The sequence below is a fragment of the Bombina bombina genome, chromosome 3, assembly GCF_027579735.1.
Source record: "Bombina bombina isolate aBomBom1 chromosome 3, aBomBom1.pri, whole genome shotgun sequence".
NCBI classification, from domain to species: Eukaryota; Metazoa; Chordata; class Amphibia; order Anura; family Bombinatoridae; genus Bombina; species Bombina bombina.
The window spans coordinates 34,066,146-34,091,169 of NC_069501.1; the positions used below are offsets into that span (position 1 = coordinate 34,066,146).

The 25,024-nt window shown below is 36.6% G+C and overlaps 1 protein-coding gene across 2 annotated transcripts in view; it reads right to left on the minus strand.

Moving 5' to 3' along the window:
• TBX15 (T-box transcription factor 15) overlaps nucleotides 1-25,024 on the minus strand; it is a 173,662-nt gene that overhangs the window by 40,253 nt on the left and 108,385 nt on the right. Inside the window, exons 2-6 of one of the 2 annotated variants that reach the window (XM_053705771.1) lie at nucleotides 20,841-21,057; nucleotides 14,236-14,337; nucleotides 12,372-12,543; nucleotides 5,317-5,484; nucleotides 1,709-1,773 (exon numbers count right to left, since the gene is read on the minus strand). In XM_053705771.1, coding sequence (XP_053561746.1) covers nucleotides 1,709-1,773; nucleotides 5,317-5,484; nucleotides 12,372-12,543; nucleotides 14,236-14,337; nucleotides 20,841-21,057 — 724 coding nt within the window. The remainder of the gene's footprint in view (nucleotides 1-1,708; nucleotides 1,774-5,316; nucleotides 5,485-12,371; nucleotides 12,544-14,235; nucleotides 14,338-20,840; nucleotides 21,058-25,024) is intronic. The other variant, XM_053705773.1, reaches the window with a different exon arrangement.

A 25,024-nucleotide genomic window follows, 5' to 3' on the forward strand; every position in this document is an offset into this window, starting at 1 on the left:
GTGTGACAAGTCTCGTTTAACCACATCATTGCCAGAGCAGCAAAATCGCCTGTTGTTTATAGACCGTTCCCTCATTTTACTAATAGGGATCATACTGAGGACAACGCAGCTTTTCTTATAGCAACTCCTATAAAACATTTTGGGAAGAAAAAACAAAATATTTGATCAGTAATTTTCTAAAACAGCTGCATCCAGTCTTTTCGATTTTAGGGGAATGACGGAATTGAATTTCTCACTGGACCACTGAGCTTATTTTTAAAATGTTTTTAATGAAAACCAAAGGTTTCCTACTATAGCAGCTCTAAATGTCAAAAAACAAATCTTAAGGGACAATAAATTCAAGATTAAACTTTCATGATTCAGATAATGTCATTTTAAACACTTTTCTAATTGTCTTCTATTATCAAATTAGCTTTGTTGTATTGGTATCCTCTCAAAAGCATCCCTAGGTAGGCTCAGGATCAAGTGTACTACTGAGAGCTATCTACTGATTACAAAAATATACCCCTTCTCATTGGCTCACAAGATGTGTTTAGCTAGCTCCCAGTAGTGCAAAGCTATCAACAGAATGCAGAAAATTGCATAACAGAAGAAAATTGGAAAGGTGTTTAAAATTGCTGCTATATCTGAATCCTGAAAGCTTAATCCCTTTAATCAGTGTAATTGGCTGTACTTCTCCGTGTGCAATGGATCGGCACACTAACCCAGAACCACGTATGTTGTAGCAGACAATTAACGAGAACAGAAGCAGCTATTCCTAAAGTCAGCTACTGTATAAGTCATGTGGGTCTTTATTTTGGTCATTTGGGGAGACACTGTAATATAATGTAACCATGTGCCACATAGTTAGACAGAGGTACAAAAGGAAAACGAGAGACAGCTACAGCAGAGGGCGCCATTGGGGCACATGGTATTAAAGGGAGAGTCTAGTCAAAATTAAACTTTCATGATTCAGATAGGGCATGCAATTTTAAACAACTTTCCAATTCACTGTTATCATCAAATTTGCTTTGTTCTTTTGGTAGTCTTTGTTGAAAGCTAAACCTAGGTAGGCTCATATGCTAATTTCTAAAACCTTGAAGGACACCCCTTATTTCAATGCATTTGGCAGTTTTTCACAGCTAGAGGGCGTAAGTTCATGTGTGCCACACAGATAACATTGAAACCACGCCCGTGGATTTACAAGTGAGAGGGTACTGATTGGCTAAATGCAAGTCTCTCAAAAGAACTGAAATAAGGGGGCAGTCTGCAAAGGCTTAGATACAAGTTAATCACAGAGGTAAAAAGTATATTAATATAACCGTGTTGGTTATGCAAAACAGGCACATGGGTAATAAAGGGATTATCTATCTTTTTAAACAATAAAAATTCTGCAGTAGACTGTCCCTTTAAGGTTGGAAACCCTTATTTCAGAAGATAATGGTTTTGGAGAATGAGAGCTATTAAACTGTATAGTCACCTGGTCATTAGGACCTATGGCTGGTACATTTCTCTAGAATGTGAAGCTAAATAGAAAAAAGTGCTTCTACTCATGATTTGTTTAGAATAATAATCTTTTATATGACTGATAAAAATATTGCACACAAATCATCGAGCAGACAAGCTGTTATAAAATGCTGGTGCATGGAGAATATTTAGATACACTCCCGGTGCCCATGTACAAAGATTTGTTATTAAAGGTAATTCTGTTAAATTAAGTGAAACACACCTGTTCCTCCCAGAGTCCCGGAATCCTTTAGCAAAGGGGTTCCTGTCAATTTTTAGCCTTGTTATCTGCATAGAAAAAGGGAAATAAATTAGTGCACAATATGTGTAACTAACATGAAGCTATTGTGTTGTGATACACACAACAAAAACACACAACAAAAAACATAAAACAAGTTTCCCCTTTAAGAATAAATGAAGAAACAAATATTGGTGCAGCAAAAAATGTATTTAATTCATGTGGTTAAGACTGTTACCCGAAAGGTAGGTGGGAAAGTATTCAGAAATTCACATTAACACTATTCAGATCGGAAAGGATTCAAAGGTTCAAAATTACACTTTGCAATAACAATTTAGAAACGTCCTTGTCCTTTGGTTGATTTCTGCATCAGCCAACTTGTATATAAGCTTCTATTTTGTTCTTGGCCAATCCTGACTCCATAATAACAATGTAAAAAATATAATAATTTTTAAGTGCTGGCTTGTAGGACTAGTGTTAGCTACTACTTTAACTTTATTTAAGTTTAACCCCTTAACGACCGAGGACGTGCAGGGTACGTCCTCAAAAAAAAAGCAGTTAACGCCTGAGAACGTACCCTGCACGTCCTCGGTGTGGAAAGCAGCTGGAAGCAATCCTGCTCGCTTCCAGCTGCTTTCCGGTTATTGCAGTGATGCCTCGATATGGAGGCATCCTGCAATAACCTTTTCAAGCCATCCGGTGCAGAGAGAGCCACTCTGTGGCCCTCTCTGCACCGGAGATCGGTGGCTTACTGCGTTGGTGGGTGGGAGCCGGACCGGGAGGCGGGTGGTGGCCATCGATGGCCCTTCGTGATGTGGAGGGGGGCAGGATCGTGTGCGGGGTTGCCAGGGGGCACGCACTGACGCGCGCACGTGAACGGGAGGGAGGGGGCGGGTGCACGGGGAGGGAGCGGGTGGGAACCGCTACCCTACAGAAAAAAATTGTAGGAAAATGAAAAAAAAATCGAAAAAATTAACAAATAAAATAAAATAAAAAACATCAGTTAGGTGGTGGGGGTTGGTCTGTGGGGAGGGGGAAGCTACACTACAGAAAAACCGGGTAAAAAATAAAATAAAACATATTTTTTTGCAAACTGGGTACTGGCAGACAGCTGCCAGTACCCAAGATGGCCCCCAATAAGGCAGAGGAGAGGGTTAGAGAGCGGTTTTGGGGGGATCAGGGAGGTTGGGGGCTAAGGGGGATCCTACACTGTAGCATATGTAAATATGCTAAAAAAAATTATTTTTTTTAAAAAAAAAACTTTTATTTTAGTACTGGCAGACTTTCTGCCAGTACTTAAGATGGCGGGGACAATTGTGGGGTAGGGGAGGGAAGGGAGCTGTTTGGGAGGGATCAGGGGGTGGGATGTGTCAGGTGGGAGGCTGATCTCTACACTAAAGCTAAAATTAACCCTGCAAGCTCCCTACAAACTCCCTAATTAACCCCTTCACTGCTAGCCATAATACATGTGTGAGGCGCAGCAGCATTTAGCGGCCTTCTAATTACCAGAAAGCAACGCCAAAGTCATATATGTCTGCTATTTCTGAACAAAGGGGATCCCAGAGAAGCATTTACAACCATTTGTACCATAATTGCACAAGCTGTTTGTAAATGATTTCAGTGAGAAACCTAAAATTGTGAAAAATGTAACTTTTTTTTTTTAATTTGATCGCATTTGGCGGTAAAATGGTGGCATGAAATATACCAAAATGGGCCTAGATCAATACTTTGGGTTGTGTACTACACTACACTAAAGCTAAAATTAACCATACAAGCTCCCTAATTAACCCCTGCACTGCTGGGCATAATACACGTGTGATGCGCAGCAGCATTTAGCGGCCTTCTAATTACCAAAAAGCAATGCCAAAGCCATATATGGCTGCTATTTCTGAACAAAGGGGATCCCAGAGAAGCATTTACAACCATTTGTGCCATAATTGCACAAGCTGTTTGTAAATCATTTCAGTGAGAAACCTAAAATTGTGAAAAATTTAAGTTTTTTTTTTATTTGATCGCATTTGGCGGTGAAATGGTGGCATGAAATATACCAAAATGGGCCTAGATCAATACTTGGGGTTGTCTACTACACTACACTAAAGCTAAAATTAACCCTACAAGCTCCCTAAAAGCTCCCTAATTAACCCCTTAACTGCTGGGCATAATACACGTGTGGTGCGCAGTGGCATTTAGCGGCCTTCTAATTACCAAAAAGCAACGCCAAAGCTATATATGTCTGCTATTTCTGAACAAAGGGGATCCCAGAGAAGAATTTACAACCATTTATGCCATAATTGCACAAGCTGTTTGTAAATAATTTCAGTGAGAAACCGAAAGTTTGTGAAAAAATTTGTGAAAAAGTGAACGATTTTTTGTATTTGATCGCATTTGGCGGGGAAATGGTGGAATAAAATATACCAAAATTGGCCTAGATCAATACTTTGGGATGTCTACTAAAAAAAAATATATACATGTCAAGGGATATTCAGCGATTCCTGAAAGATATTAGTGTTCTAATGTAACTAGCGCTAATTTTGAAGAAAAATGGTTTGGAAATAGCAAAGTGCTACTTGTATTTATGGCCCTATAACTTGCAAAACAAAGCAAATAACATGTAAACATTGGTTATTTCTAAACTCAGGACAAAATTTAGAAACTATTTAGCATGGGTGTTTTTTGGTGGTTGTAGATTTGTAACAGATTTTTGGGGTCAAAGTTAGAAAAAGTGTGTTTTTTTCCATTTTTCCTCATATTTTATAATTTTTTTATAGTAAATTATAAGATATGATGAAAATAATGGTATCTTTAGAAAGTCCATTTAATGGTGAGAAAAACGCTATATAATATGTGTGGGTACAGTAAATGAGCAAGAGGAAAATTACAGCTAAACACAAACACCGCAAAAATGTAAAAATAGCCTTGGTCCCAAACAGACAGAAAATGGAAAAGTGCTGTGGTCATTAAGGGGTTAAGCTGCTGTCCAGTTGCTCCTCTGCTATCATGAAGATGTCCCCATAGCAAATGAGGGGTTAACAAATTTCCGTTTACAATTAAATAATTGTTGAATTGAATGTTCCACATAACCAAATCTTGAGTGAAATGAAAGAAACTTTTTTTCACAATGAAATATTCGTCCAAAACATCTTTTTATCTGTGTAAATGTCTACTATAGTATGGTAAAGTAATATATAGAATATAGGAGCCTATGGAAGCACGCTCTTGTGAGTGCAATGCATTTCGATTCACTTGTAATACCAGCGCACGGTATTACAAAGTGGAGCACTAATATTGGTTGCACGCAAGTGATATTAGTGCTCCACTTGTAATATGGCCCTATGTGTTTTATTGGTGGCCGTTGGCTTAAAATATTTACTGTTTGTTTTACTGTGGTAAAATCACCCTTAGCTAACAACAAGGAAGAGTAAAATCACTGCTTACTATGTTAGCCTAAGGCAGAGCTATTGTATGACCCTCCTACTGCCCCTAAATGGTCACCTGTAGGTTGTGCAGTACATTTGTAGAGGGCGCCGGCATCTCTATCATCAAAGACAAGGCATGAATTACACATATTAGTACAACCTGGGGCTGGTACTCACCTGCTGGTTCTGATAGGCTGTTACTGTTGTGAACACTGTTTCTGGGAAGTTGAAAGTCTTCACCCCGTCCCCTGCTGGAATGGGTTTGGTGGGTGACAACTCACTGCTGAAGTCCTTGCGTATAACATGTACACGAGGCTGATACTTGTGCATAGAGTGTAGGATAATCTGAGGCAACAGAAATCATGGAATTAGTCCATATCCTACTAATGCTGATTGTCTGGTGAGTACTTCCTGCTAATGAACATTGGCTTATAAGTGTTTCCTACAAAAAACAATGTGTTAGTGGAAAAAGGAGATGTCCAAAAAAGTCAATTGGAGACTAAATCCTAATTCCAAATGTGCATAAGTGATCCCAGGGATTACTTCTCAGTGGAAATAAATGCTGCAGTCAAACTCAAGGGTTAACCTCAATTTAAACAGATCAATGCTGCCAATGGTGAAGTCCTGTGAGACTAAAGGGTTAATTCACATGTAAGTTGTATACTCACATACTGCAGGGCTTCACACCAAGCTCTAGATATAAAAGCTATGGGAGACTCCAGCAGGAGCAGATAGAAGTGAAACACAGGGGTTTACAGAGAACAACCACAGCTAGAACATCCGTATATTACACAGACTGTATATTGTAAACAATGTCTATGATTACGGTTTGAAGTTCAGAAGGTTTGTCTCCTCCCACAATGTGACATCACACGCTCAAATCTGACGACCGTTTCACCAAAAAGTCGCTTGACGTTTTCAAGGATGTCCTTGTGCTGTTAATTGGGTCTTCTTATACTCATCTGTTCACTTCTTATTGGTGGGTTTTCTATCGTTCATTAAGTTCATTTGGTAATGTCTTATGAAAAAATGTTGTATGGAAACTTTCCTTTAGAGTTCATTAAAATACCACAATATATACAATATCAATATCAATATCTGAAATAGTTACATCTGAATATTCACAAATTGTTATAGTTACATATCTTATACCATAAAAGATTTTTTACCATAAAAAATGGGTTTGAGGGGAATCGAACTCATGACCTCAAGTCTTTACCAAATGGACTTAATGAACGATAGAAAACCCACCAGATGTTAACTATTAAGAATGACCAATAAGAAGTGAACAGATGAGTATAAGAAGACCTAATTAACAGCACAAGGACATCCTTGAAAAAGCCAAGCGACAATTTGGTGAAACGATCGTCAGATTTGAGTGTGTGATGTCACGTTGTGGGCGGAGACAAACCTTCTGAACTGCAAACCGTAATCATAGACATTGTTTACAATATACAGTCTGTGCAATATACGGATGTTCTAGCTGTGGTTGTTCTCTGTGAACCCCTGTGTTTCACTTCTATCTGCTCCTGCTGGAGTCTCCCATAGCTTTTATATCTAGAGCTTGGTGTGAAGCCCTGCAGTATGTGAGTATACAACTTACATGTGAATGAACCCTGTAGTCTCACAGGACTTCACCATTGGCAGCATTGATCTGTTTTATTTGAGGTTAACCCTTGGAGCTTGACTGCAGCATTCATTTCCACTGAGAAGTAATCCCTGGGATCACTTATGCACATTTGGAGTTGGGATTTAGTCTCCAATTGACTTTTTTTGGACATCTCCTTTTTGCACTAACACTTTGTTTTTTGTGTGATTTATTATTGTTTCTTTTTAACAGGTTAATAATTTTCTTTTTTGTTTTTTATAAGTATTTCCTACTAATGCTTATTGGCTGATACGTACTTCCTGCTAATGGTCATTGACTTATAAGTACTTCTTTCTAACGCTTGTTGGCTTATAATTACTTCCTACTATTTGGCTTATAAGTACTTCCTGATAATGAATATTGGCTTATAAGTATTTCTTGCTAATGAATATTGACTTATAAGTATTTCCTGCTAATGCTCATTGGCTTATATGTATTTCCTGCTGATGAACATTGGCTTATAAGTACTTCCTGCTAATGCTTACAGAATTATAAATACTTCCTGCTAATACTCTTTAACTTTTAAGTACATCCTACTTAGGCTCATTGGCTGATAAGTACTTCCTGCTAATGCTCATTGGCTTATAAGTACTTCCTTCTGATACTCATTGGCGTATAAGTACTTCCTGCTAATGCTCATTGACTCATAAGTACTTCCTACTACATCGGCTGATGAGTACTTCCTGCTAAAGAATATTGGCTTATAAGTACTTCCCAATCAACAAACAAAGTTTAGTGCGATTATTATTACCTAATTTTAAACTCATCTATACCTCTAAACCACACTCTTCTCCCACAGTGAGGCTACTATGTACAAAAATACAAATTAAAGAGGAAAGCGCTCACAAAGAGCTATCTGTAACCAAATTGCAATTTATTGAAGTATTATTACAAAAAAATATGTTCTTTATGAATGTACAAAGGATTTTATGTATTTAAGCACACCTTGGTTTGGTTAAATATTAATAACAAATCAATAAGATACCGGTATCTACATAAAAAAACCTTATACATTTTATGTAAGTAACAAAACTTTAAAAGTTTAAAACTCTTTGTGTAAAAAGTATTCTCTGTTGAGTCGTATGTATATAATTGTCCCACTATAATTAAAACCTCAATAGTAGATTAAACATTCTGACCAGTGATTTCCCCACACACCTCCGACATAGTCACTTCTTACGCCAATGTTGTTTGGCCCAGCTAGGGTGTAAATTGCAGTAATACTTACGATAACTTACAGCGTCCTTGTTTCTTTTGGGCATGCCCCCTTGTCACATGATCTTAATTCTCCAATGGGGGAGTTTTTAACTTGTTGGTTGGTTTCAAATTTATGTCACTCAAAAATAAATATTATATAAGTATTATTCTTGTGCAAACTTCTCAGTCTTTGGTTTGCAATAGTCTCATTATTTTTCAAGCATCGGATTGATGTGATATTGGGGGACAATCTTAGTATTCTTGAGCGTATTTATTTGCTAATACTCTTAGGAGCTCAGTGAAATTGGGGATTCCGTAATTATATTCCAAACACCCTTGTTTCACATACGTTTACGATCTGTGAGCGCCTCAACAGTTTCTTTTTTAGAACTGCACGTTCTGTCAGTTCAGCCCACAAAACTTTACAGTCTGTGAGCACCATAACAGTTTATTTTGCAGCACATGCCTACACCCACAGTGCTTAATACAGCCAGGATTATTTATTGTCCATGAGCGACACAACATATTATTATGCAGCCTACAGTTTATATCTGTTCTGCCAACCAAGCATGGATGCTAAGTCAGTCATCATAAGTACTACTTCAGTTTACTTTGCACTGACTATGTCGGAGGTCACTGGCCAGAATGGTAAATCTACTACAGAAGTTTTAATAATAATCGGAACTGTTATACCACCGCCCCTCTCCTCCCGGTTGTGCTTGTGCCTGAAACCTGCATTGCTATTGACCATTCTACCGCTTAACCCTTTTGATACACAGAAAGATTGTAGTGCCTGCTTGTTACTGAACTCTGCATTGCCTATTGACCATTCTACTGCTTAACCCTTTTGATACACAAAAAGATTGTAGTGCCTGCTTGTTACTGTATCCTGCATTTCCTAGTGACCATTCTACTACTTAACCCTTTTGATACACAGAAAGATTGGACTGCCTGCTTGTTACTGTATCCTGCATTTCCTAGTGACCATTCCTTTGCTTAAACCTTGCACTGCCTGTGAGCATTTATTTTATTTTTGTGTTTCTCTGGGGCATAGTACTGTCTGCTTACTTCTGAACCCTACTCAGGCCTGTGACCTGCTCCTCATAAACCCTTGCAGATTGTGATGTCAACTGTTACTGTACTTTCTCATTCCTTCAAACTGTTATACTTAGTTCTGGGATTTTTCCTTATCTTTCAACTTGATGCTGGGAGGGATAAGAAGACTACTGGCCAGGATTGGTCTGATAAGGAAATATTCCATGAACATTACAGGAACCAAGTGGGATGATTATATACAAGACTCGGTTGAGATACTTTTTTAAACAAAGTAGTTTTTTTTTACTTACATACAATGTATACGTTTTTTAATAGATATTGGTATCTTATTGAATTGTTATTAATATTTTATCTAAACCAAGGTGTGCTTTAATACATAAAATCCTTTGTACATTCATAAAGAACATATTATTTTGTAATTATACTTCAATATATTGCAATTTGGTTACAAATATCTCTTTGGGAGTGATTTCCTCTTTAGTTTGTATTATTATAATTAGTTCCTGCTACTGCTCATTGTCTGATGAGTACTTCCTGCTAATGAACATTGGCTTATGAGTACTTCCTGCTAATGAACATTGGTTTATAAGTACTTCCTGCTTATGCTTATTGGCTTATATTTACTTCCTGCTAATGCTTATTGGCTTATATTTACCTCCTGCTAATGCTCATTGTCTGATGAGTACTTCTTACTAATGAACATTGGTTTATAAGTACTTCCTGCTTATGCTTATTGGCTTACATTTACTTCCTGCTAATGCTTATTGGCTTATATTTACTTACTGCTAATGCTCATTGTCTGATGAGTACTTCCTACTAATGAACATTGGTTTATAAGTACTTCCTGCGTATGCTTATTGGCTTATATTTACTTCCTGCTAATGCTTATTGGCTTATATTTACTTCCTGCTAATGCTTATTGGCTTATAAGTATTTCCTGCTAATGCTCCATTTCTGATGAGTACTTCCTGCTAATGAATATTGGCTTATAAGTACTTCCTGCTAATGCTCATTGTCTGATGAGTTCTTCCTTCTAATGCATATTGGTTTATAAGTACTTCCTGCTAATTAATATTGGCTTATAAGTACTCCCTGCTACTGCTCATTGTCTGATGAGTACTTCCTGATTATGCTTATTGGCTTATATTTACTTCCTGATAATGCTTATTGGCTTATATTTACTTCCTGCTAATGCTTATTGGCTTATAAGTATTTCCTGCTAATGCTCCATTTCTGATGAGTACTTCCTGCTAATGAATATTGGCTTATAAGTACTTCCTGTTAATGCTCATTGTCTGATGAGTTCTTCCTTCTAATGCATATTGGTTTATAAGTACTTCCTGCTAATTAATATTGGCTTATAAGTACTCCCTGCTACTGCTCATTATCTGATGAGTACTTCCTGATTATGCTTATTGGCTTCTATTTACTTCCTGCTAATGCTTATTGGCTTATATTTACTTCATGCTAATGTTCATTGTCTGATGAGTACTTCCTTCTAATGAACATTGGCTTATAAGTACTTCCTGCTAATGTTCATTGTCTGATGAGTACTTCCTGCTAATGAACATTGGCTTACAAGTATTTTCTGCTAATGAATGTTGGTTTATAAGTACTTTGTGCTAATGAATATTGGCTTATAAGTACTTCCTGCTAATGCTCGTTGTCTGATGAGTACTTCCTGCTAAAGAACAATGGCTTATAAGTACTTCCTGCTAATGAATATTGGCATATAAGTACTTCCTGCTACTGCTCATTATCTGATGAGTACTTCCTGCTAATAAACATTGGCTTATGAGTACTTCCTGCTAATGAACATTGATTTATAAGTACTTCCTGCTAATGAATATTGGCTTATAAGTACTTCCTGCTACTGCTCATTGTCTGATGAGTACTTCCTGCTAATGAACATTGGCTTATAAGTACTCCCTGCTAATGAATATTGGCCTATAAGTATTACCTGCTAATGAATATTGGCTTATAAGTATTTCCTGCTAATGAACATTGGCTTAAAAGTACTTCCTGCTAATGCTCATTGGCTTTTAAGTATTTTTTCCTAATGCTCATTGGCTATTAAATATTTACTGTTAAAAGTCATTGATTTTTAAGTATTTCATGCTAATGCTAATTGTCTTATAATTACTTCCTGCTAATGCGCATTCACTTATAAGTATGTCTTGAAAATGTTAATTGACTTATAAGTATTTTTGCTAATGCTCATTGGCTTATAAGTATTTCCTGCTAATGCTCATTAGCTTATAATTACTTTCTGCTAATGCCCATTGTCTGATGAGAACTTCCTGCTAAAGCTTGTTGGCTTATAAGTATTTCTTGATAATGCTAATTGGTTTATTGGTACTTTCTACTAATGTTAATTGACTTAGGAGTATTTTTTGCTAATGCTAATTGGTTGATAGGTACTTCCTGCTAATGCTAATTGGTCAATAGGTACTTCCTGCTAATGCTAATTGACTTATACATGTTTTTGCTAATGCTAATTGGTTGATAGGTTTGTCCTGCTAATGCTAATTGGTCAATAGGTACTTCCTGCTAATGTTAATTGACTTATACATGTTTTGCTAATGCTAATTGGTCAATAGGTACTTCCTGCTAATGTTAATTGACTTATACATGTTTTGCTAATGCTAATTGGTTGATAGGCTTGTCCTGCTAATGCTAATTGGTCAATAGGTACTTCCTGCTAATGCTAATTGACTTATACATGTTTTTGCTAATGCTAATTGGTTGATAGGTTTGTCCTGCTAATGCTAATTGGTCAATAGGTACTTCCTGCTAATGTTAATTGACTTATACATGTTTTGCTAATGCTAATTGGTCAATAGGTACTTCCTGCTAATGTTAATTGACTTATACATGTTTTGGTAATGCTAATTGGTTGATAGGTACTTCCTGATACTGCCGATTGGCTGATAAAAAGTTCTTGCTAATGATCATTGCTGATAGGCACTTTCTAATATTACTTATCGAGCATACATAGGTAGTACATAGAAGACAGTTATAAGTGTTGTAATATGATAGGTTATAAACTTCATATTTATTCAGGCAATACAAATGTCACTATGTGTATACTCTGCTCTTTTATGGATAATAGGACATTTTTAGTACATCACCCCATTAACAAGCTGCCCCTGTGTACATTTAGTGATATTTCTCAGGTAGTATTGAGCCCTCTTTACAGAATCCCATCATTAATACAACAATAAGAGCTATGTGCTCAGCATGTGACTGATAGTATCTGCCAGCGCTGGGATAGTGCCAGTGTGAGTATCCTGAGGTGCCTGCTGCATACTGCAGAGTAAGGAGGACTTACATGACCCTGGTCGTCCAGCTCATTGTTGGTGAGTTTCAGTTTGTCAAAGCTGACCACCTGCCTCATCCAGGTGTCTCCAGAAGCAAGTGAATCTGGGTGGATGTACACGCGAGGGGGCACAGGGGAATCAGCGTTACCAGCCACCATCCACTTGGAGCTGTGGTAGACGTACCTAGACAGTGGCAGAAATAAATGCTGTGTTACTAGAGTTTGTTTCTCATAGCATCTAATTCTTTGTGGTAGATTCTATTCCTTGTAAAGCCTATTAACAATTTTATCAGCACATAGAGATTTTGTAGGTAAATGCTGGGATAGTTTGTACCCCTGTAAATAAAATCTCCATATGACACAGTGAGGATTGTGTACTATATGGTGATCAAATGCTAAGTGCCGTGGTTGCTGTCATATATAACTGTGTCATTTATAACTAAAATTAAGATTAATATATAATCCAAACGTACAAGAGCTACTTATCAAAGCTGCATTGTGACAGGTTCCCTTGTCATATAATGATAATGATTAGCTATTAAAGGGACATTTCAGTAGCTTTTTGGGGTGGGGCAGCCTAGTATACAACAGTCAATACATTGCTATACATTACAAAAAGCAATAAAGTCTATGTTACACTTTCTTAATGCTGAGATAAGCAACATCTGAACATTGGCAGTGCCAATCGTTCTGCTTACTGTAAAACTTATAGGTAAGTACCTTGTGCACAGAATATATCTTCTTGTGCACATGCACTAGGTATGTGCATGTGGCGCCAATACAACGTTATAGAATGTAAAGCAGCTGTTTTAATGTGTTTTACAGTGCAAAGTACTTTGCAACAGTATACTGGGGTACAACATACCCAGCTAATTACTGACTACAGGCATGTCCCTTTAAATCGCCATTATAAAATCTAAAAGCAGCATTTTATGTCGCACAAGCAGCGGTAAATCCTTTTTATTATATGCATCTGTCTCATGTTACTGTATTAACAGAATCATTTCTATATCTGAGGGATAAAAGTATTTATTTTATGCAAATGTTGTTTCCATTGCTGCTGTAAACCGTGTAATCTGCTGTAAACATAAAACATCTCCTTAGACTTTAACCCCTTAAGGACCGAGGCTTTCACAGTTTTCGACACAGGTAATGTTGGCATTTTTGCTCACTATTGGTTTCACCTTAATTATCGACTTTCTTATTAGGTGCACCCAGACATATTATACACTGGTTTTTAACAGACAAGCAGGATTTTCTTATTATACCCTATATGAGTACATAAAATTACAATAAACAGGAATTTAATACGGAAAAATGTTTTTTTTTGCAGTGTTCTGTATAACTAAACTACAAAACTAGTGCAAATAAATTCTTCTTGTTGTCCTCATTTTAGGAATATCCTATATGTCTATGATCTCAAGTAATTTATAGCAAATATAGGCCAAATACTACAGATATGGAATTATTGGTTTAATGCTAAAATGTGCTTTGCTTGGGTAAATAACGGTCACCCAAATTAAAAACGGTTACACAAATGTATATGTTTGTGGAATTTAGACATCCAGGGTGTTTATCTTGAGGTATTTTGACACATCATAGTTAACCCTTACATTGCCATGGGCAGAAAATAAAATTTTGGAGTAAAAAAACACAAAAAGTGTGATACCAGCATTCAAGTATCTAGGCTCCACGTTAAGTATACAATCACTGTGATTGTCACAGAGATTGTATACTCATTTTTGACAGTTACTGTATTGTTGCTGGACAGCCTCAGATACAGGTATCCAGCAACAGCCACCTGCACACACAAAACTACTTGTTCTCCTACTCGCTGTCCTACACTGGTGAAATCATTCAGAGCGGTATATATTACCTGTATCTCTTGTTATCAACAGGCACAATGTCCATTGCTATATAATACTGCTGATGGGGATCCAGTCCTGAGATCTTTACTCTCATCGCAGGAAACATCCTCCTAAGAGCAAAAACATAAATAAATAAAGTTTTATTAAAGCTGCAAACACAAATCTCAGCAACATATGTATGCTGCCTGGCTGGAGACACAAGCTATGACATGCACTATAATATAAATATACCTACTCTGCTTAAGCACCCTGAGAGTTTTATATAAAATGTTTACTTATATGTCATAAAACAACTTTGCAAAACATTTTCATATCATTTAGCTCTGAAAAGAGAGGATTTTGTCATTCTCAGAACATGAAATGCACCTGCTCACTTCTCAAGGCTAGCTCTGCTTCATACCTGTCCCTAATTGGCTTTATCAGAAAACAACTGCAAAACACAGCATTTTATACTAACTTTATAACAGTTACTAGCCTTGTTGTCTGTAGACTAAAGCCCATATTGGCTCCTCCCATTAAAATGGTGGGCGGAATTTGTCTATTAAAAAATATTTGAGGTAGAAAGGTTGTTTTTTTTTTTTTTTTTAAGTTTAGACTTGACTGATATGTTATTTTATAGCAACACAACAGTAATGTCTTGTGATTACAAGGTGTTTACTGTCCCTTTAATGATTAGACTAACTTAAAAGGACAGTAAAAATATAATTAGACATTCATGATTTATATAGAGCATACAGTTTTAAACAACTTTCCAATTTACTTCTATCATTTAAGTTGCTTCCTTCTCTTGTTATCCTTTGCTGAAAGGTTTATCTAGGAAAGCTCAGGAACAGCAAAGGACCTAGGTTCTAACTGCTGATTGGTGGCTGCATATATATATATATATATATACTGATTGTCATTGGCTCACCCATTTGTTCAATTAGAAATCAATAGTGCATTGCTGCTCCTTCAACAAATGATACCAAGAGAATGAAGCAAATTTGATAATTGAAGTAACTGGAAAGTTTTTTAAAATTGTATGTTCTACCTAAATCATGAAATAATTGTTTCAGTTTTCATGTACCTTTAATAAATGCCATGCATGGTCCAAAAATGTCACTATTTATTGTCAAATAAATTTGGGTAAAATTATATCAAATCTGCTATTCATTTTGATCGCAAATTAATATCAAAAAATGAATTTTGCATCTCTTAAAAAAAATAAAAAAAACATATAACTATCTACTGGTGGATGAAATAGTCAGAGAGTGACAACATTCAAGTAAATACGTAAAAGAAAACACATTTGGGATAGATATGGGTATCACACAGCGTACCATTGAAGTTAAAGGGACACTGTACTGTAAAAATGGTTTCTCCTTAATGTGTTTTCAATTATTTGTTTTACCAACTGCAGATTTTAAAATGTATGTGCAATGGTTCCTTTAGGAATATTTTTGTATATGAAATAGCTTTTTCTGCTAACTAAAACCACAGCCCAATATGCAGCCGTGTTGCGTAGCTTGCATATTACAGGTTAAAAGCAATATGTTTGCACGTGCTCGATGTCCGACACGCATTAAGCCCTGTACTGGACTTTAATGGAGCATATTTGTAAAAAAAAAAACACCCACAGTTGCTCGCTAACCCAACCAGGCACTTTAGACAGGAAGATTTCATTAAATTTATAAAAATATATACAGTATATTAATGTATGTATATATAATATTTGGAAACTTGTATAGCGCACAACCTTGACTCGCGGCACTGATAACAGGTATTATTACATATATACACATATAAATAAATAAAGACATGTATATCTGTATATACATACATATTTTAATAAATAAAATGATGTATACCTGTGTTCCTATGGATCCATATGTAAAAGCACGTTTGTTTGTTTTCTAACACCTTACATCTCATATTTTTTAGCACATTTTTTTCATACATTTTTATCAATTCATTTTTATATAATCTAAACACTTTCATATCATTTTGTGTGATTGTATAATTACATTTTCTAAACTGCCAGTCACTTTAAGGGACCCTTTGAGATTATTGGGCCGATTTATCATTTGTCTGGTGGATCATTTGTCTGCTGTAGCGATCAAGTCCACCAGACTTTAATAAATGCCGACAGCATACGCTGTCAGCATTTATCATTGCACAAGCAATTCTGGTGAACTGCTTGTGCAATGCCACCCCCTGCAGATTCAAATCAACCTGATTGTATGTTGCTGGTCCTTCCTAGATAACAGACTGAATTAGCCGCTTGTTGTTATATTGCTCTATCTATAGGTTTTACACCATATTAAATTAGTATCTAATGAGCAGAAACTACTTAATATGACTAATTGCTGGTCCTCCCTAAATAACAGGCTGAATTAGCTGCTTGTTGTTATATTGCTCTATAGGTTTTACACCATATTAAATTAGTATCTAATGAGCAGAAACTACTTAATATGACTAATTGCTGGTCCTCCCTAGATAACAGACTGAATTAGCTGCTTGTTGTTATATTTCTCTATCTATAGGTTTTACACCTACCGGTATATTAAATTAGTATCTAATGAGCAGAAACTACTTAATATGACTAATTGCTGGTCCTCCCTAAATAACAGGCTGAATTAGCTGCTTGTTGTTATACAGGTATTGCTCTATAGGTTTTACACCATATTAAATTAGTATCTAATGAGCAGAAACTACTTAATATTACTAATTGCTGGTCCTCCCTAGATAACAGGCTGAATTAGCCGCTTGTTGTTATATTGCTCTATAGGTTTAACACCATATTAAATTAATATCTAATGCGCAGAAACTACTGAATATGACTAATTGCTGGTCCTCCCTAGATAACAGGCTGAATTAGCTGCTTGTTGTTATATTGCTCTATAGGTTTAACACCATATTAAATTAATATCTAATGCGCAGAAACTACTGAATATGACTAATTGCTGGTCCTCCCTAGATAACAGGCTGAATTAGCTGCTTGTTGTTATATTGCTCTATAGGTTTTACACCATATTAAATTAATATCTAATGAGCAGAAACTACTGAATATGACTAATTGCTGGTCCTCCCTAGATAACAGACTGAATTAGCCGCTTGTTGTTATATTTCTCTATCTATAGATTTTACACCATATTAAATTAGTATCTAATGAGCAGAAACTACTTAAAGGGACATTATACACTCATTTTTTCTTTGCATAAATGTTTTGTAGATGATCTATTTATATAGCCCATAAAGTTTTTAAAAAAAAAATAAATGTATAGTTTTGCTTATTTTTAAATAACATTGCTCTGATTTTCAGACTCCTAAACAAGCCCCAAAGTTTTATGTGAATACGCTCGACTACCTACTCCAGCTTGCTCCTGTTTGTGTAAAGGGTCTTTTCATATGCAAAAGAAGGGGGAGGGGGGAGTGTCTTATTTGCCACTTGCAGTGGGCTTTCCAGCTACCTTTTCAACAGAGCCAAAGTGACAGCTTCTAAGTAAGTTTTTAAACAGTTTTATACTGGATTTTTATATCAGTATCTGTGCATATTATTCTTTATAGTAGTGTCTATTACATGCAGTTATATGAAAATGAGTGTATACTGTCCCTTTAATATGACTAATTGCTGGTCCTCCCAAGATAACAGGCAGAATGAGCCGCTTGTTGTTATATTGCTCTATAGGTTTTACACCATATTAATTTAATATCTAATGAGCAGAAACTACTTAATATGACTAATTGCTGGTCCTCCCTAGATAACAGGCTGAATTAGCCGCTTGTTGTTATATTGCTCTATAGGTTTAACACCATATTAAATTAATATCTAATGCGCAGAAACTACTGAATATGACTAATTGCTGGCCCTCCCTAGATAACAGGCTGAATTAGCCGCTTGTTGTTATATTGCTCTATAGGTTTTACACCATATTAAATTAATATCTAATGAGCAGAAACTACTGAATATGACTAATTGCTGGCCCTCCCTAGATAACAGGTTGAATTAGCCGCTTGTTGTTATATTGGTCTATAGGTTTTACACCATATTAAATTAATATCTAATGAGTAGGGATGGGCGAATGTTTCTAAAAATTCGAAATTTAAAACGAGTTTTGATACATTCGTTCGTTCAAATTGAATTTCGAATGTTTATATAACATTCTAACATTCTATTTTCGAATTTTCATTTTTGAATTTTTCAATAAAATTTGAAAATATTTGTTCGAATAATAGAATGTTTAGCTATGTATTCATTCTATTTTGAAATGTAATATTCAAATTCGAATGTGACATTTGAATTCGAATGTGACATTCAAATTTGAAATAGTATTTCTAGTCTACAACTGTGATTAATAAATGTAATATTCGAATACGAATGTGAGATTCAAATTCGAAATAGTATTTCTAGTCTAATACTGTGTTTTAAACGTGATATTCGATTTGAATGTGAGATTCAAATTCGAAATAGTTTTTCTAGTCTAATACTGTGTTTTAAATGTGATATTCGATTCGAATGTGATATTCGATTCGAATGTGAGATTCAAATTCGAAATAGTGTTTCTAGTCTACAATTGTGTTTTATAAATGTAATATCCGAATTCGAATGTGACATTCGAAAACTGTAAATAACATTCGAAAATCGAATTTTTAAGAATATTCGTTCTTATCAACATTCTATTATTTAAATCTAATTTCTACAATAACATTCGTTCTATCATTCTAATTCGGATATAAACACATTCGCCCATCCCTACTAATGAGCAGAAACTACTTAATATGACTAATTGCTGGTCCTCCCTAGATAACAGGCAGAATGAGCCGCTTGTGGGCATCTGACAACGCTAAAAGATGTAAACTGAGGGCCCAATAATATAAACCTCAACGAATATAACGGGAAAAACCTCACGCGCCACTCGCAGGGGCTGCCCTCAGGAGATTCTCTAAAACAGGGTCTGAGTTGTGCCTCCGATAGAAAGTAATGAAGCTTGCTGGAGAGGGAAGTGTTACTGGGGAGAGTGCAGTTAGCAGGGGGTGCACTTTAAAGGGCTATGAAACCCAAAATGTTCTTTTGTGACTCAGACAGAACAAATCATTTAAAAAAAATGTTTCCAATTTACTTCTATTTTCAAATTTGCTTCATTCCCATGATATTGTGTGCTGAAGAGATACCTAAGTATGCATCTAGAGCACTACAGGGCAGGAATTAGTGCTGCCGTCTAGTGCTCTTGCAAATGAATTACATTCTTGTAAAACTGCTGCAATATAGTGCTCCAGAAATGGCCTTGCTCCTAAGTATACATCCCTGCTTTTCAACAAGAGATACCAAGAGAACAAAGAAAATTGATAATAGAAGTAAATTAGAAAGTTGTTAAAAATTCCTGCTCTATCTGAATCATGAAAGAAACTTTTTGAGTTTCATATCCCTTTAAAAATGAAATACTTCAGTCAATACAAACCAGATTACTTTCAGCTGGTTGGGGTAATAATTGTTTTGCGTATTTTAGCACAATCTGTGTCCCCCCTCTAGCAGAGGCGAAGAAACTGATTTTACAATAAAGAAAGCAATACGATTCTCTAAATATAAATGTCACTACATTTATTGCATTTGCAGTTTAGTTTTATTAGCGCTGCGGAATCTGTTGGCGCTCTACAAATAACCGATAATAATAATAATGCCTTTAATAATGTATTTTTTCCTGAGCAATTTCAAAGCAAATTTAAATTTTTCTATAAAAAAAGATTTTTCAAAACAATTTTTTTACATTTTTAATGCAATGAAATAATACAATATTTACTGCATATATTTATTTCAGTACTTCATCTATTCATTTTATATTATATTCAAATGAGGTTTTTGTGAGTCCTTTTGTAATGTATTTTTTTGCATCGTCTTCACGTAATTAAATGCCGGGACTCTCACAGTAAAAACTGCCTTTGGACACTCACGGGCAAGAGCTTTATAGTACTAGCGAGAATTCTTATAGAATCTCACCAGAGAGCTTTAGGGAATCGAATCTAATAAATAGTCTGAGAGAAGATTTGACCAAATTGAACATTTCTTGAGAACAGCATCAGTTAAGTGTTACTAGCAGTTACTGTAAATGCTGCAGAGATATTTGTGTGAGCAGATGAGAGAGACTCACAAAATAAGTCATAATAAGTCCTGCAAGTCTTTCAAAATTCAGAGTAGAATAAAAAATCCCTTTTAAATTGGCTTCTATCAAATTTACCTTTACTATTAGTCTGTTTTGTTGAAGCTGCTCCATTCTATGACAGCATATTGAGGTAGCCTCAGGAGTGTGCACGTCTATGTATAATATTGTTACAAACATTGTTGTAAACCTATGTATGCTCTCGTGCAAATAAACTACATTTTAACAAAGGAGACTAAGAGAACTATTTTGATAATAGAAGAAAACTGGAAGGTTTTTACAAATTGTGTGCTCTGTCTAAATCATGAACATTGGGTTTTTTGCAGGTCCCTTTAATATTGAGAGTACTTATTTTTAGGCTTGGGGTAGAGTTGCACCAGCTACAAATATATCGATGGTGCTTCCTATAGGGTTGAAGTTTTGGGGATTTTTACTTACAAACTTTGCAGCTGGAGCCCACCCCTTGTTTACTTGCTCACCTGCCTGCCTTGGTGATAATCATCTCAGTCCCAATGTCATGGAATCTCTTCCAGAGGTCGGCACATTGTAGCTCCACTTGGATCTCTTCCATGGAAGCCAAGGACAGAGGTTGGGGATCAGGGACTCTTGACGGCGCCAGGTCTGGGCAGGTCTCATAGGAACAGGAGGTTCTTTCTCCCAGAACCTCAGTGTCCGAGCTTGTGCTGTGTTCTGAATCTGTAGAGAAAACAGCCAAGACTGATTAGATGCAGAGACGGCCAGCGTGTTGTGCATAAAAACTGTACAACAGTTCTGGCTTCATAGTCTAAACCACTGCTTTTCAAACCAGGCCTCTCTAACAGGTCAGTTTTTAAGGATTACCTTGGGTGAGAGCAGGTAAAATAGCCATGTTATTTCATCTGTGTTCCTATTCAGATATCCTCACAATCTGGCCTGTTAGGGAGGCTTGATTACAGGTTTGAAAACCAGTGGCCTAAATCAATGAAAACCATTTAGAAGCCTTAAGGGCAGCATATGCCTATAAAACACACCAATAATAATGTTTGCCCAGTGGCACAGGGACAGCTTGTAGACTACCCTCTGTCTTCTGTGCTCTTCTCTTTTAATGAGATGGGACACAAAACCTAATGTGTTTCTTTCATGATTCAGGTAGAGCAGACAATTTGAAATACCTTTACTTCTATTATCAATTTGACTTTGTTCTCTTGGTATCCTTTGCTAAAATGCATGTAGGCAGGCTCAGGAGCAGGTTCCTAAAGCACTATATGGCAGCAGTTTTGCAAGAACTCTTTTAATAATGTTATTCATTTGCAAGAACGTGAGAACTATGAAAACAATATTGACAATAGAAGTGAAATGCAAACCTCTGACTGAATTACAGAATAAAACATTTGGGTTTCTTCCCCCTTTCATTAGTTAAAGTTTGAAGCCATACAGATGAAATCCTGCTAATGTCCTTGTATTTTTACGTATATGGCTTTGTGAGCAACAGGCATCTGTAGAAGTGAATACGAATCTTCCACAACTCAATTATTAAAAAACAAACCTTGCATATGATTTGATTATAGTTGTGTTTCCCCACTTTAGGTCAGTCAGAATAACAGTTCTAGATTCAGTTGTTAATACTGTGGCTGCATCTGGGTCTCAATATTCGCACATTGGGGACGATTTATCAAGGGCCGAATAGCCCCTGATGCCCCTGTTTCTGTGCAAGCCTTAAGGCTCACCGGAAACAGCAGTTAAAAAGCAGCGGTCTTAAGACCGCTGTTTCTTAACTCGTCCACTGTGGACATCAATTGATTGACACCCCTGCTAGCGGCCGATTGGCCACGAATCTGCAGGGGGCGGCATTGCACAAGCAGTTCACTAGAACTGCTTGTGCAATGTTAAATGCCGATAGCGTCTGCTGTCTGCATTTAGCGATGTCTGTCGGACATGATCCGCTGAGCGGACCATGTTGGACAGACACTTGGTAAGTCGGCCCCATTATCTTTCCCCCCTTAAGCAGTCTGTCTGGTAATAACTAACCTTACATATGGGGGTCATATAGAGCTTACCTGACTTACTACACTCAGCATAAAGATGACAGACAAAATCTCTGAAAAGTCAAATTCTAATACTGTATACAGGAAAGATCTATCACAAAGGCAAAAGATATAAATAAGTAACAAATTTACTTAAAGGGACATTAAACACTAAATAAGTGCTAGAAAGAATGATAGATTCAAAGAAAAGATTACTCTGAGAATAACCTGTAGATGTATTTTTTAAGATGTATTAGCTGTTTAAACATTGACAAAATAAGTGTAAAGTTTTAGTGTCTATAAAACAATGGGAGCTGCCATCTTGTAACTTAGGTTACCTTTTCTGCTGTGGCCAACTAGGGACAGTTATAAATATGTCACTAGAGTGTGCAGCCAATGGCTGTGTTGAATATAACAGTGTTCTGCACTTCCATTTCTAACAGGAACTAAAAAAGCTCACACTTTCAGAATGGAATTACAGAAAAAGGGGATGAAATAAATAATGAAAGTGTATTGCAGACTTCTTTTTATATATATAAGATTTATCATTTTATGTTACCATCTCAAAGTATTTAATGTCCCTTTAAGAAAGAGGAGAAATAAATAAGAAGGGGACAAGAGAAAATGAGAAACAGAACTGGAGGGACAATGCAGAAGACATTGACTTGGGGCCAGATTACGAGTGATGCGCTAACAGTTACACACAAGAGAAAAGGGTTTATCATGGGTGTTTGCAATTGTAAGTTTTTTTTAAAGTAAAACGATAACTGACTTTGCAAAACAAAAACGTGTCACAAAACACATCATAAATACATCACCAAGTGCACTTACACTCATAAAACACTAATAGAAATTATAAAAATAAAATATATTGCACATGAAAGCTATAAGGGCTCAAAGATATGAGGCCTTCAAAGGGCTTTAACATAGAGATGCTTATGTATGTCCCTTTAACAACAAAAGTGCAGCAAAAAATAGCCCCTTTTGTTCATCCTGTTAAAGCCATTACTCTAAATGTGTGAAAGGGTTCAGAAGCTCACAATTACATTATTCAATAACAATATCCAGCAATTTCCCTGTCAGTTGATTGATTCCTGTGTCAATGAGCATGAGCAGGAAGTATCTATGATCCAATGAGCATGAGCAAGAAGTACCTATCAGCCAATGAGCATGAGCAGAAAGTACCTATCAGCTACTGAGCATGAGCAGGAAGTACCTAATAGTCAATGAGCATAAGTAGGAAGTACCAATCAACAAATGAGCATGAGCAGGAAGTACCTATCAGCCAATGAGCATGAGCAGGAAGTATCTATTAGCCAATGAGCATGAGCAGGAAGTACCTATCAGCCAAGGAACATGAGCAGGAAGTACCTATCATTCAATGAGCACGAGCAGGAAGTACCTAATAGCAAATGAGCATAAGTAGGAAGTACCAATCAGCAAATTAGCATGAGCAGGAAGTACCTATCAGCCAATGAGAATGATCAGGAAGTACCTATCAGCTACTAAGCATGAGCAGGAAGTACCTAATAGCCAATGAGCATAAGTAGGAAGTACCAATCAACAAATGAGCATGAGCAGGAAGTACCTATCAGCCAATGAGCATGAGCAGGAAGTATCTATTAGCCAATGAGCATGAGCAGGAAGTACCTATCAGCCAATGAGCATGAGCAGGAAGTACCTATCAGCTAATTAGCATGAGCAGGAAGTATCTATCAGCCAATGAACATGAGCAGGAAGTACCTATCAGCAAATGAGCATGAGCAGGAAGTACCTATCAGCCAATGAGAATGAGCAGGAAGTCTTATCAGCTAATGAGCAGGAAGTACCTATCAGCTACTAAGCATGAGCAGGACATCCTATTAGCTAATGAGCATGGACAGGAAGTACCTATCAGCTACTGAGCATGAGCAGTAAGTACTTAATAGCCAATAAGCATAAGCAGTAAGTACCAATCAGCTAATGAGCATGAGCAGGAAGTACCTATCAGTTACTGAGCATGAGCAGGAAGTACCTAATAGCCAATAAGCATAAGTAGGAAGTACCAATCAACAAATGAGCATGAGCAGGAAGTACCTATCAGCCAATGAGCATGAGCAGGAAGTAACTATCAGCCAATGAGCATGAGCAGGAAGTACCTATCAGCAAATGAGCATGAGCAGGAAGTACCTATCAGCCAATGAGAATGAGCAGGAAGTCCTATCAGCTAACGAGCATGAGCAGGAAGTACATATCAGCTACTGAGCATGAGCAGGACATCCTATTAGCCAATGAGCATGAGCAGGAAGTACCTATCAGCTACTGAGCATGAGCAGTAAGTACCTAATAGCCAATGAGCATAAGCAGGAAGTACCAATCAGCTAATGAGCATGAGCAGGAAGTACCTATCAGTTACTGAGCATGAGCAGGAAGTACCTATCATCCAATAAGAATGAGCAGGAAGTGCATAGCAGCCAATGAGCATAAGCAGGAAATGCCTATCAACCAATGAGCATTAGTAGAAGAAACAAAATGTAGCTGCATTAGTTTTGGTGTGAATTTAAACAATTTTTCTTAAAAAACAATTTGAACATGTTGAAATGCTCTTCTATATGAGTGATAGAAAATCCTTGAGTACAAGTTTGTGAAAACTAAACATTTCTGCTGTTTTGTTAAAGAAT